This window comes from Nerophis ophidion, linkage group LG02, assembly GCF_033978795.1.
Source record: "Nerophis ophidion isolate RoL-2023_Sa linkage group LG02, RoL_Noph_v1.0, whole genome shotgun sequence".
NCBI classification, from domain to species: domain Eukaryota; kingdom Metazoa; phylum Chordata; class Actinopteri; order Syngnathiformes; family Syngnathidae; genus Nerophis; species Nerophis ophidion.
The window spans coordinates 48437171-48450326 of record NC_084612.1 but is presented as its reverse complement, the minus strand read 5'-3'; the positions used below and the strand labels follow the sequence as shown (position 1 = coordinate 48450326).

Genomic DNA, 13156 nt, shown 5'->3' with positions numbered 1-13156 from the left:
AGACTTTTAAAGTCATTTTGATAGTAGGCTAATATAGACACATCATGTGTTGTTTTCATTATAACACTTATATAAGACTTTTAAAGTAATTTTGATAGTAGGCTAATATAACTAATATAGACACATCACGTGTTGCCTTCATTATACTTTTTAAGTCATTTTGATAGTAGGGTAATACAGCTAATACAGACACATCATGTGTTGTCTTCATTATAACACTTATATAAGACTTCTAAAGTCATTTTAATAGTAGGCTAAGATAGCTAATATAGACACTTACATCACGTGTTGCCTTTGTTATAACACTTACATAAGACTTGTAAAGTCATTTTGATAGTAGGCTAATATACACAACATCATGTGTTGCCTTTATTAAAACACAAATATAGAAGGCTTTTAATTTTTTGCGGCTCCAGACAAGATTGTTTTTTTGTATTTTTGGTCCAATGTGACACTTTCAACATTTTGGGTTGCCAACCCCTGTTGTAGGGGTAGAGTTAAGTTTTTAGTGTGTGTTAAAGAGTAACTTAAAACACTGCCTTCACGGGTAATAAAAGAAATATGACGGTGACGGTTTAAGCCTAGAATGGATTTATGTTTTGAAATCAAAACAAATCCGAGGTCAACTGACTTACCGTTGTGGATTGTGTTTGATCTTTTCCAAGTTCCGCTGTGGAGTATTTGTTTGAGCTTGTCACGTTCCTTCATTTGAATATCCTGTGGATATAGGCCGAGCTCGAGCCCGGTGACCTCTCCACTATCTGAACACTGCTGTGTAACACGGTGAGGATAACGGCAGCGCCGACATGTTGCTAGGCTCACAAACAGGGGGTGCACTTGTTGAAACTGCATTTTAAGATCACGGTATTTGGCCCGGTGCAAAAGCCAAACAACAAACGTTTTGGAAACGAGAGGGAGGACAGTTTAACCAAACGACTGAAAAGTGATGAACAAGATGTCCAACAGTGAAACGCACCTCTTCGCACACTTCCCGGGCAGCGGCGACGTTGGGCTCCTCCTCGGGTTCCATGCCCCCTCCGGGAACGATCCACTTGTCGGGATGTCTGCTGCTGCTCACCAGCAGCACCTGCAAAGCATCCCAAATAACAACTTAATGGTCCCGATTGATGCGGCGTGTTCACACTATGCCAGGATTGTTGTCCAGGCATACCTACGGGGAGTTATGCTGCACACAAAAACTGGGACATAATACGTGGCATTGTCAATTTGCAAATCTCTATGTGGAGAATTTGGCTGGATTAAGTCTCTAAACTTGGAGCTGGCCATACTAATATATTTTCCCTCCTCGTGATAACTTTATGGTGGTTTTGTTGCATGTGCCTGGACTTCACATTTCAGAACCGCCTGTCAGCTTTTATACACTGGTGGCCATTAGTAGTCGTTTCAACAGCCAGGACGCATCGTTTTAATAAGTAATAACGTGTAACAGTAAATAAACGTCTATTAAGTGACTAGTTGAGGCAATTCCTGAAGGAATTAGGTGTGAATGCTCCAATGCTGAAGTTGAACTGAAATTTTGGAATTTGTTTTAGAATTGTTGAGCACACAATTCCTGAACAAGCTGAATATTTTGAAGTTGGTTACTTTGAATCAGATGAAAATGGTGGGAGTTGTGGAACTTTGAAGAATTTCCCCCCAAAATTTGCGAAAAGTGGCAATTTTTTTTTAAAATGTTAAAATACTTAATTGGTCTAAATGAGTTGAAATGGTTGGTGTTGGAATTTTTCACATCGGTCGACAAATATCGAAGAAGTAACATATTGATTTGAGAAATGGTATTATGGGATTACGGGAAACCCGGGAATTTTTTCAGTTGACTAAATACAGTTGTGATCAAAATGATTCAACCCCCACACAATTTTGGTGATTTAGCAATTTGGACATTTATTCCGTATTTTGTTTATAATCATATCAAATAAAGATGTGTCAAATAGACAATTGCAACTTAAATTGTAACACTGTATTTTACAAAATACCAAAAAAGGACATTTTTCTTAATATCTCATTGACAAAATTATTCAACCCCCTAGTTACATGCATCTTTAGTACTTAGTAGAACACCCTTCGGCACTAATTACATCCTTCAAACGTGATACATAACCGGACACAAGCTTCTTGCAACGATCTACAGGTATTTTAGCCCATTCCTCTTGGGCAAAGGCCTCCAGTTCATTCATATTGTTGGGCTTGCGTGCTGCAACTGCCTTCTTCAAGTCCCACCACAGGTTTTCTATAGGATTTAGGTCTGGCAACTGTGAAGGCCACTCCAGAGTCTTCCAGCCCTTCTTCTGAAACCACTCTGATGTTGATTTGGAGGTATGCTTGGGATTGTTGTCCTGTTGGAATGTCTAACGTCTCCCAAGCCTCAGCTTTGTCACTGACTTCATGACATTTGCAGCTAATATATCCTGGTAGGAAATAGAATTCATAATGCCTTGAACGTGTTGGAGATTTCTGGTCCCTGAGGCAGAGAAACAGCCCCAGAGCATGATTGACCCCCACCATGCTTAACAGTAGGTAATGTGTTCTTCTCTTTGTAAGCTTAATTTTTCTCCTCCAGATATAACGTTGATTCATAGGCCAACAGAGTTACAGTTTGGTCTCATCACTCCATAGAACGGTTTCCCAAAAAGCTTTGGGGTTTGTCCAGGTGATTTTTGGCATACTGGAGTCTATTTTTCTTGTGCTTGGTAGTCAGAAGTGGGGTGCGCCTGGGAGTTCTGGCATAGAGACCTTCATCTCGTAGTGCGCGCCTTATTGTCTGGGACGAAACCTGCGTTCCCCCCTCTGCAATGTCCTGTTTTAGTTCCTCAGCTGTTACCCTGAGGTTTTTCACCACTGTACGCTTCAAATACCGGACAGCAGTTGCACACAGCATCCTCTTTCTACCACGCCCAGGTAGTGTTTCCACTGTGCCATTAGCTTTAAACTTGCGAATTATGCTCCCAACTGTGTCTTTTGGAATGTGTAATGTCTTTGCTATTTTCTTATATCCATATCCATTTTCTTATATCCATATCCTTTTTTATGAAGAGAAATTACCTCCTCTCTTGACTTCTTTGACCACTCCCTGAACTTCACCATGTTGCAAATACACCACTGATCATCTACAAGAAGCTGAACGTCACAGTCTTTTTCAATCAGTATAATTGTTGCTTGTTATGGTTCTAATCTAATAAAGTACTATCTATCTAATCACATATACAGGTGTTTACAACACCTGATTGAAAAGACCTTATTCAAATTCTGTTCTTAAGAGTTATGATCCTCAAGGGGTTGAATAATTTTGTCAATGAGATATTAAGAGAAATGACACTGTTTGGTATGTTAGAAAATATAATGTTGTAATTCAAGTTGCATTTGTCTATGACTATAAACTAAATACGGAATAAATGTCCAACTTGCTAAAACACCAAAATTGTGTGGGAGTTGAATATTTTTGATCACAACTGTATATGCATTTTGGCGTAGAAAACCATATGTGTGAAAGCTTTGGAGCATTCACACAATAACGTGCAACAGTAAATAAACAATGTCTCGTAAGTGACTAGATGAATTGTTGAAGTCGAGCACACAATTCCTGAACAGGATGAATATTTTGAATTTGGAAGACTTTGAATCAGATGAAAATTGTGGAAATTTGAAGAATACCCATTGATTACATTGGGAATTTCCCCCAAATTTTAGAATTTTGTGAAAAGTGGGAATTTTTGGGAGAATGATAAAATATCTGAATGATCTGAATGAGTTGAAAAGGTTGGTGTTGGAATTTTTCTAAATCCAAGATTTCTGACTGTGGGTTGTAAATAAGGCATCCTTTTTGACTTTTTAGTCAAATACAATAATTTCCGCCTTGTTCTCATTTAGGTTTGGAAAGTTTACATGCTTTTATGTCCTCAAGACAATTTAAAAATGATTTTAAAACTCGTGTCACTTTTATTTTTTTAAAGGGACATAGATTTGCATGTAATCCGCATTAAGACGATATAATATATATTTTGGTAATGTGTTGAATGTGCAGGATGTAGACTGATAGCAGGATTGGGATAATTAGACAGTTAACTAACATTTGCTACCCAAAATGACACCAAGTCCCTTCTTACTGTTTGACTTTTTAATCAAATGAAACAATTTCCGCCTTGTTGTCATTTAAGTTAGGAAAGTTTGCATGCTTTTATGTCCTCAAGACAATTTAAAAGTGATTTTAAAACTTGTCACTTTTCTTTTTTAAAAGGGACATATATTTGCATAACATCCACATAAAGATGATATATTATATATTTTTTAAATGTGTTGAATGGGCAGGATGTAGACTGAAATCAGGATTGGGATAATTCAACAGTTACCTAACATTCGCTACCTAAAATGACACCAAAGTCCCTTTTCACTGTTTGACTTTTTATTCAAATACAATAATTTTCATCTTGTTCTCATTTAAGTTCAGAAAGTTTACATGCTTTTATGTCCTCAAGACAATTTAAAAGTGATTTTAAAACTCGTGTCACTTTTCTTTTTTTAAAAGGACATAGATTTGCGTGGAATCTGCATAAAGACGATATATTATATATTTTTTTCACGTGTTGAATGGGTAGGATGTAGACTGAAAGCAGGATTGGGATAATTAGACATTTGCTACCCAAAATGACACAAAGTCCCTTCTCACTGTTTGACTTTTGAGTAAAATAAAATAATTTCAGCCTTATTCTAGTTTAAGTTTGGAAAGTTTACATGCTTTTATGTCCTCAAAACAATGTTAAAATTATTTTAAAAATCGTGTCAGTTTTCTTTTTTAAAAGGGACATATATTTGCGTATCATCCGCATAAAGATGATGATAAATTATCCATCCATTTCTTACCGCTTGTCCCTTTTGGGGTCGCGGGGGGTGCCGGAGCCTATCTGAGCTGCATTATATTGTATATTTTTTTAAATGTGTTGAATGTACACTGAAAACACGATTGGATAATAAGACAGTTAACTAACATGTGCTACCCAAAATGACACCAAGACCCTTCTAACAGCAGCCCAGGTTAGGGGTTGTCGTTGTCGGTAGGCGGACAGCTGGTTAGCATTAGCTTAGCATTAGCTTAGCGGCTAACGGCGGCTAATGACCGGTCCAAGCGGGCTATAAAAGCCCGTGCTAGCCACGTTAGCTTACATAAGAGAAAAAAATGATGAAAATAGACAATGACGTATGGCGTTTAATACGACTAACTAAGATATAAATGAGTGGCGGGAATTATATTGGACAAACCTCATAGCTGTGTTGTTGAATATGTTCATTTAAAGTTAGCGCAGATGCTAACGCGGCCTACCAGGACCGACACATCCCCGGACTCACCTGCTCCTCCAATTCGCTCCGGAAACACAGGCAGGCAGCCCGCTTCTTGTAGCCGTCCCCGTCGTACGTTCGGGTCTGGTTGGACTTGAGCTTCATCATCGCGGGGCGGAGGTTGGGAGGCGCAGACGTTCCCCCCAACAACAACACTAAAAAGCAGCGGCGAAGTCGAGCACGTCAGCGGGGGCGCGGAGAAGTCCTCCTCCTTGGCAAATCAGTGGAAATAACTTCTTCTTCGCTCCATTTTCACAGAGAGAGAGCTTGGGCGCATCCGCGGCACGGTCGCCATTACAAGGAGCCACTGCGCTCACGACGTAAGTGAAGCTCTATTAGCTCCGCCAGCGTAGGGAAAGTCACGTAGGCCGTGTTCGGGAATAGGGGCGGTGAATGGCAGGGGACCGGAGTGCGCCGGTGAAGGAAACTGACACTTTTTTTCTTCCCATCCATTTGCAACAGACACTTGTTTGTTAAACACAAAAATATAAATTCAACAATATAATTTGCACAACAGCCATCTTGTATCGATCATTAAGATGTTGTTTTGATTAATCACTTTCAGTACCGCAGGTAATGGACAGCGACATATATGGTGATAAAAACTATTATTATTTACTGCTTTCATTTCTGTGATGAAAAATGTTTCAAGAAATATATGAGGGCAGTTTTAGTGAAATAATATTTTAGCTCATAGACCAGTGTTTTTAAACCACTGTCCCACGGCGCCGTTGGAGATTATCTAATTTCACCTATTAGGGGTCAAAATATTTTTTGCAAACAAGTAATTATAATCTACAAATAACGTGCCGTTGTTGAGTGTCTGTGCTGTCGAGAGCTCGGCAGAGTAACTGTGTAATACTCTTCCATATCAGTAAATGGGAGCCGGTAGCTATTTGGTTTGTAGATGTTGGAACATGGTTTGTCGTGATCACAACATGCAGATTACAGCGGGAGGCAGGTGAACAGGTATCTAATGTTAAAACCAAAAATAAACAAAAGGTGAGTGCCCCTAAGAAAAGGTATTGAAGCTTAGGGAACAAAACTAAAACTGAACTGGCTAGAAAGTAAACAAAAACCGAATGATGGACGACAGCAAAGACTTACTGTGGAGCGGAGACGGCGTCCACAATGTACATCCGAACATGACATGACAATCAACAATGTCCCCACTAAGAAGGAAAAAACAACTGAAATAATCTTGTTTGCTTAAAACAAAGTAGATGTGGGGAAATATCGCTCAAAGGAAGACATGAAACTCCATCCATCCATCCATCCATCATCTTCCGCTTATCCGAGGTCGGGTCGCTGGGGCAACAGCCTAAGCAGGGAAACCCAGACTTCCCTCTCCCCAGCCACTTCGTCTAGCTCTTCCCGGGGGATCCCGAGGCGTTCCCAGGCCAGCCGGGAGACATAGTCTTCCCGACGTGTCCTGGGTCTTCCCCGTGGCCTCCTACCGGTTGGACGTGCCCTAAACACCTCCCTAGGGAGGCGTTCGGGTGGCATCCTGACCAGATGCCCGAACCACCTCATCTGGCTCCTCTCGATGTGAAGGAGCAGCGGCTTTACTTTGAGTCCCTCCCGGATGGCAGAGCTTCTCACCCTATCTCTAAGGGAGAGCCCCGCCACACGGCGGAGGAAACTCATTTCGGCCGCTTGTACCCGTGATCTTATCCTTTCGGTCATGACCCAAAGCTCATGACCATAGGTGAGGATGGGAACGTAGATCGACCGGTAAATTGAGAGCTTTGCCTTCCGGCTCAGCTCCTTCTTCACCACAACGGATCGGTACAACGTCCGCATTACTGAAGACGCCGCACCGATCCGCCTGTCGATCTCACGATCCACTCTTCTCTCACTCGTGAACAAGACTCCTAGGTACTTGAACTCCTCCACTTGGGGCAGGGTCTCCTCCCCAACCCGGAGATGGCACTCCACCCTTTTCCGGGCGAGAACCATGGACTCGGACTTGGAGGTGCTGATTCTCATTCCGGTCGCTTCACACTCGGCTGCGAACTGATCCAGCGAGAGCTGAAGATCCCGGTCAGATGAAGCCATCAGGACCACATCATCTGCAAAAAGCAGAGACCTAATCCTGCGGCTACCAAACCGGAACCCCTCAACGCCTTGACTGCGCCTGGAAATTCTGTCCATAAAAGTTATGAACAGAATGGGTGACAAAGGACAGCCTTGGCGGAGTCCAACCCTCACTGGAAATGTGTTCGACTTCCTGCCGGCAATGCGAACCAAGCTCTGGCACTGATCGTACAGGGAACGGACCGCCACAATAAGACAGTCCGATACCCCATACTCTCTGAGCACTCCCCACAGGACTTCCCGAGGGACACGGTCGAATGCCTTCTCCAAGTCCACAAAGCACATGTAGACTGGTCGGGCAAACTCCCATGCACCCTCAAGAACCCTGCCGAGAGTATAGAGCTGGTCCACAGTTCCACGACCAGGACGAAAACCACACTGTTCCTCCTGAATCCGAGGTTCGACTATCCGACGTAGCTTCCTCTCCAGTACACCTGAATAAACCTTACCGGGAAGGCTGAGGAGTGTGATCCCACGATAGTTGGAACACACCCTCCGGTCCCCCTTCTTAAAGAGAGGAACCACCACCCCGGTCTGCCAATCCAGAGGTACCGCCCCCGATGTCCACGCGATGCTGCAAAGTCTTGTCAACCAAGACAGCCCCACAGCATCCAGAGCCTTAAGGAACTCCGGACGGATCTCGTCCACCCCTGGGGCCTTGCCACCGAGGAGCTTTTTAACTACCTCAGTGACCTCAGCCCCAGAAATAGGAGAGTCCACCACAGATTCTCCAGGCACTGCTTCCTCATAGGAAGACGTGTTGGTGGGATTGAGGAGGTCTTCGAAGTATTCCTTCCACCTATCCACAACATCCGCAGTCGAGGTCAGCAGAACACCATCCGCACCATACACGGTGTTGATAGTGCACTGCTTCCCCTTCCTGAGGCGGCGGACGGTGGTTCAGAATCGCTTCGAAGCCGTCCGGAAGTCGTTTTCCATGGCTTCCCCGAACTCTTCCCATGTCCGAGTTTTTGCCTCCGCGACCGCTGAAGCTGCACACCGCTTGGCCTGTCGGTACCTGTCCACTGCCTCCGTAGTCCTATGAGCCAAAAGGACCCGATAGGACTCCTTCCTCAGCTTGACGGCATCCCTCACCGCTGGTGTCCACCAAGGGGTTTTAGGATTGCCGCCCCGACAGGCACCAACTACCTTGCGGCCACAGCTCCGATCTGCCGCCTCGACAATAGAGGTGCGGAACATGGTCCACTCGGACTCAATGTCCAGCACCTCCCTCGTGACATGTTCAAAGTTCTTCCGGAGGTGGGAATTGAAACTTTGTCTGACAGGAGACTCTGCCCAACGTTCCCAGCAGACCCTCACAATGCGTTTGGGCCTCCCAGGTCTGTCCGGCATCCTCCCCCACCATCGCAGCCAACTCACCACCAGGTGGTGATCGGTAGAAAGCTCCGCCCCTCTCTTCACCCGAGTGTCCAAAACATGAAACTGCTCCAGGAAAATACCAACAAAACAGGGAAAGTCAACCAAATAGGAGGGCAAGACAAGAAGTAAACACTAAACACAGGAAAACACAAAAAAACTCAAAATAAGTCACACCGTGATGTGACAGGTGGTGACAGTACACCTACTTTGAGACAAGAGCGATAGTGATGCATGCTTGGTTATAGTTTAAAGTCATATCCAACCATTGCGACAATGACTTTTTACCGTCAATATCAGCTACTGTGTTTTATTTTTTTAACGATTTCCGCCGGTGGTGTGCCTCTGGATTTCTTCAATGAAAAAAATGTGCCGTGGCTCAAAAAAGGTTGAAAAACACTGGCTTAGGGAACGAAACTAAAACTGAACTGGCTACAAAGTAAACAAAAACAGAATGCTGGACGACAGCAAAGACTTACTGTGGAGCAGAGACGGCGTCCACAATGTACATCCGAACATGAGGTGACAATCAACAATGTCCCCAATAAGAAAGAGAAAAACAAATGAAATATTCTTGATTGCTTAAAACAAACTAGATGCGGGAAATATCGCCCAACAAAGACATGAAACTGCTACAGGAAAATACCAACAAAACAGGAAAAGTCCACAAAATAGGAACGCAAGACAAGAACTAAAACACTACACACAGGAAAACACAAAAAAACTCAAAATAAGTCACGGCGTGATGTGACAGGTGGTGACAGTACACCTACTTTGAGACAAGAGCTACAGTGTGCATGCTTGGTGATGGTTTAAAGTCATATCCAACAATTGCGACAATGACTTTTTACTGAGATTAATGTTTTAATGCTTTTGCTGGTGGTGTGCCTCCGCATTTTTTCAATAAAAACAATTGTGCCTTGGCTCGACAAAGGTTGAAAAACACTGTCATAGACTATTTTGACAGTTGCTTGCTGTCGTGTGGGTTCCCAGGACCATCAAGGAAGGACATTTTTGCTCTTGAGCAGGTTTGACTCTAGTTTATTTTTCAATAACCAAGCTTTAGTGTGGGTCGGATTGCTTTGCAGCTGCTCCTTTCCACTGATCGCTCACGATAGCTCTTTCAGCCGTCGTCATCCTCGTCCTCTATTATTGCTTGCTCTCTGTCGCTCTTTGATCGGTCTTCCTGTCCATCACCTCCTGCAGGCTCTCCAACTCCTTCCTCCTCGATCTTTCCTCCTTCTCCCTTTTTATACTGTGTCAGGAGAAATGTTAATCGTTTCCTGGTGTGTGTGCCACGCACCTGAATTCGATTGTGGCGGCGTCGCTCCTGGCACCGCCTCTCCGCTCAGCCGCATTCTCCGCCTCCTTGCCGTCATCCTGGGCAGGGCTGAAGCGTGCCCTGCCCCGCCGTCGGCCCATCGGCTGCGCCTCTCCACACAATATATCCTGAAGGCCCATCAAATCCTAAATAACAATGCACCAGCGCCATTTAAGCACTTTGTCCAGTTTACATCTGCTGTGACAACTAGAAGCACAGGAGCCTCCACCAGGGGGCAGTACAGTGTACCCAGATGTAAAACATATTTTTCCACAATCAGCCTTTTTCATGAAGCCATAAAGGAATGGAACGATCTCACAACAAACTTGAAAAGTCTAACAATTGAAGTTAAAAAGTGGCTTTGGAGCAATCAAAGCTGCTCACACAGTCACTAAGGTGGGCACTATGTTTGATACATCAACTTAATGTGTATTATATTTATCCATGAGAGCATTTTGTTGTAAATTGTGAGGTGTGTCTTTTAAACTCACGGTTGTCTTTACAAATGATTACAAATGTGAATAAGAGCATGGATTGTCTTTGTTATGAAGTAAAGGAGAGGTGGTTGTATTGTACATTAAGTATTTATCAATGAAAGGGAATTTTATGACTTTTCTTTGTTTTGATGACATGCTGTAGTATGATGTTATTGCATAATTTTTGTATTCCTTTCATTTACGTACTGCAGATGGAAATTAGCTATTTAGCTATAATCTGGTACAAAATAGTATTTGAGCTTCATGTGCATTGTTTCTTCAAAATAAAGACTATACTAAAACTAACGAGTTTACAAAAGTTGAGCTAAGGAAAACAAGGACGATATGTATTACATACCCAAATCTTCCCAAAATTAAAGAAATGCAATGTAAAACTATTAATGGAATGTACTCTTCCAAGGATTTTTTTGAAAGTTAAATGTAGGTTGATGGACCTCAAAAGGGACAAGCGGTAGAAAATGAATGGATGGATGGAGGTTGATGGCTGTTATATGTGTGGAGCTGTCAATCATCTGTATGTGGAATGTGATAATGTACAAGTTTTTTGGTAGGAGATCAGAGATTGGCTGAGAAACAAGGGTGTGGAAATGTCCCCATTCTCTATAGAAGAGATAAAAGTAGGTGTTTTTGAAAAAAATTGTAAAATAGGCAAAAAAATTGGGAACATTTTTTTTTTACATAGATGCTGGTTTATGAAAGTAAGGCTTTCAGTTCCTATTTGGCTTAAGGGCTACAATTAATAATCAGATCTTGGAGAATGATTAAGAGTTACATCCATCCATCCATCCATCTTTGTCCGCTTGTCCGAGGTCAGGTCGCGGGGGCAGCAGCCTAAGTAGAGAAGCCCAGACTTCCCTCTCCCCAGCCACTTCGTCCAGCTTTTCCCGGGGGATCCCGAGGCGGCTCCAGGCCAGCCGGGAGAGATAGTCTTCCCAACGTGTTCTGGGTCTTCGCCGTGGCGGACGTGCCTATATGTACCTCTCTAGGGAGGCGTTCGAGTGGCAGCCCTTTGAGACACTAGTGATTTAGGGCTATATAAGTAAACATTGATTGATTGATTGATCTTGACCAAATGCCCGAACCACCTCATCTGGCTCCTCTCCATGAGTTCAGAAACCCTTAAATTGACATCTCTGTTCAAAACATTTAAAGTGATTTAGGTAGCCCTTTTTGTCTCTTTTTAGTTTTTATTTTATATTCTTCTTGTTTCCATATTTTTGGGTATTGTTACTCTGTCCGTATTTGTTTTTATTTCCTTGATGTTGGACGAGCCTTGACTTTTGTGTGAATTATACATGTATGTTTGTTGTTCAGTAAAACAACAACAACAACAACAACAAAATATTATATTCCCTGCTTTTTCAAAACAAAACATAAAAAAACAATTTCTCTGCACATCTTGGTAAATAATTAAGTCTTACAATTTTTTTGGGGGGGAAGGGTTGTGTTTTTGGTTGAGATTCCACCACAAATTGTTATCAGCGAAATGTGACAATGACCAGAAAACAGGAAGTAGGATGCAGTACACATATGTGTCGTGGCTGCTCAGTACAATCAGCATTAATGGTAGAGATGGGATGTATGGCTCCTTTCAAAGAACCCGTTCAAAAGACTGGCTAGTGATTATAGTGAATTTGTATTTATTACTTTTTTTTCCTTTTCTTTTTTTAAATCAAGGTGTAGAGGGAGATGTGGCCAGTGCTGCCTGCAGGAGCAAATGTCACCACCTCTGTCCATGGTGCTGAGGACAGAGCCCCATCAGACGGGGTGTGGCAGTGCTGACGGCGAGACACAGCTGGCAGGTGATTAGATTTCACAGGCTGCTCCTGTTAATCTAATCATCTGTTGTCTTTAACAGTGAGCGGCCGGGAGCAGGAGGGCAGAGAGGATACGGACACGGCTGAAAAGTCGCGTCCTTCAGGAGAGAAACTTTTGTTAAAAACCTATGTTTATTCACACCTTGTTAAAACCTGCATGCTGGGCTCCTGTGCCGTGTCTGACAACAGGACTGCGAGGACGCAATTATCACACAACGTAACCAATTACTGGTATCAGTTATAGTAAACAATAACATGTAAACCAAAATTATTTTATTTGCACAAATACTTCTCTTTTGTTGGGAATTGTTCTAAAATATTGGCTATAATCTTATTTTGGTTGTGTTTTTTTGTAAACATTTCCTAAGGCGGCGCCAGATTTCCATGCTTTGGCAGCAGTGACATGACCAGTTTGAATTGTTTCTCTCGCCTAAAAAAAATGTCTAGCATTTTAACATTATTGGGGGGGACAAAAAGTACACAAATAGTTAGTAAGATTACAATGCATTAATTGACATTAAAATTACAAATAAAACTGCAATACCAATTAAAACATAAAGAAATACAGGGTGTGTGTACCCTTTTGGAATAACGCACCCAAAAAGTGAGTTGAAAAAAATAAATAAATGAAATAACTCCATCCATCCATCCATCCATCCATTTTCTACTGCTTCTCCTTTTCGGAGGTTGCAGGG

At 42.6% G+C, this 13156-nt stretch overlaps 1 protein-coding gene and 1 long non-coding RNA gene across 2 annotated transcripts in view; one reads left to right on the top strand and one right to left on the bottom strand.

The window, feature by feature from the left end:
* The window catches only part of nudt3b (nudix (nucleoside diphosphate linked moiety X)-type motif 3b), a 27415-nt gene extending 21728 nt beyond the window's left edge, over positions 1–5687 (bottom strand). The window contains exons 1-2 of the mRNA XM_061885478.1: positions 5362–5687; positions 977–1087 (exon numbers count right to left, since the gene is read on the bottom strand). Coding sequence (XP_061741462.1) covers positions 977–1087; positions 5362–5460 — 210 coding nt within the window. The 5' untranslated portion in view covers positions 5461–5687. The remainder of the gene's footprint in view (positions 1–976; positions 1088–5361) is intronic.
* Positions 5185–13156, top strand: LOC133541841 (uncharacterized). Its single transcript, XR_009803984.1, has 3 exons — positions 5185–5672; positions 12322–12446; positions 12503–13156. It is a non-coding gene; the product is annotated as an uncharacterized LOC133541841 (long non-coding RNA).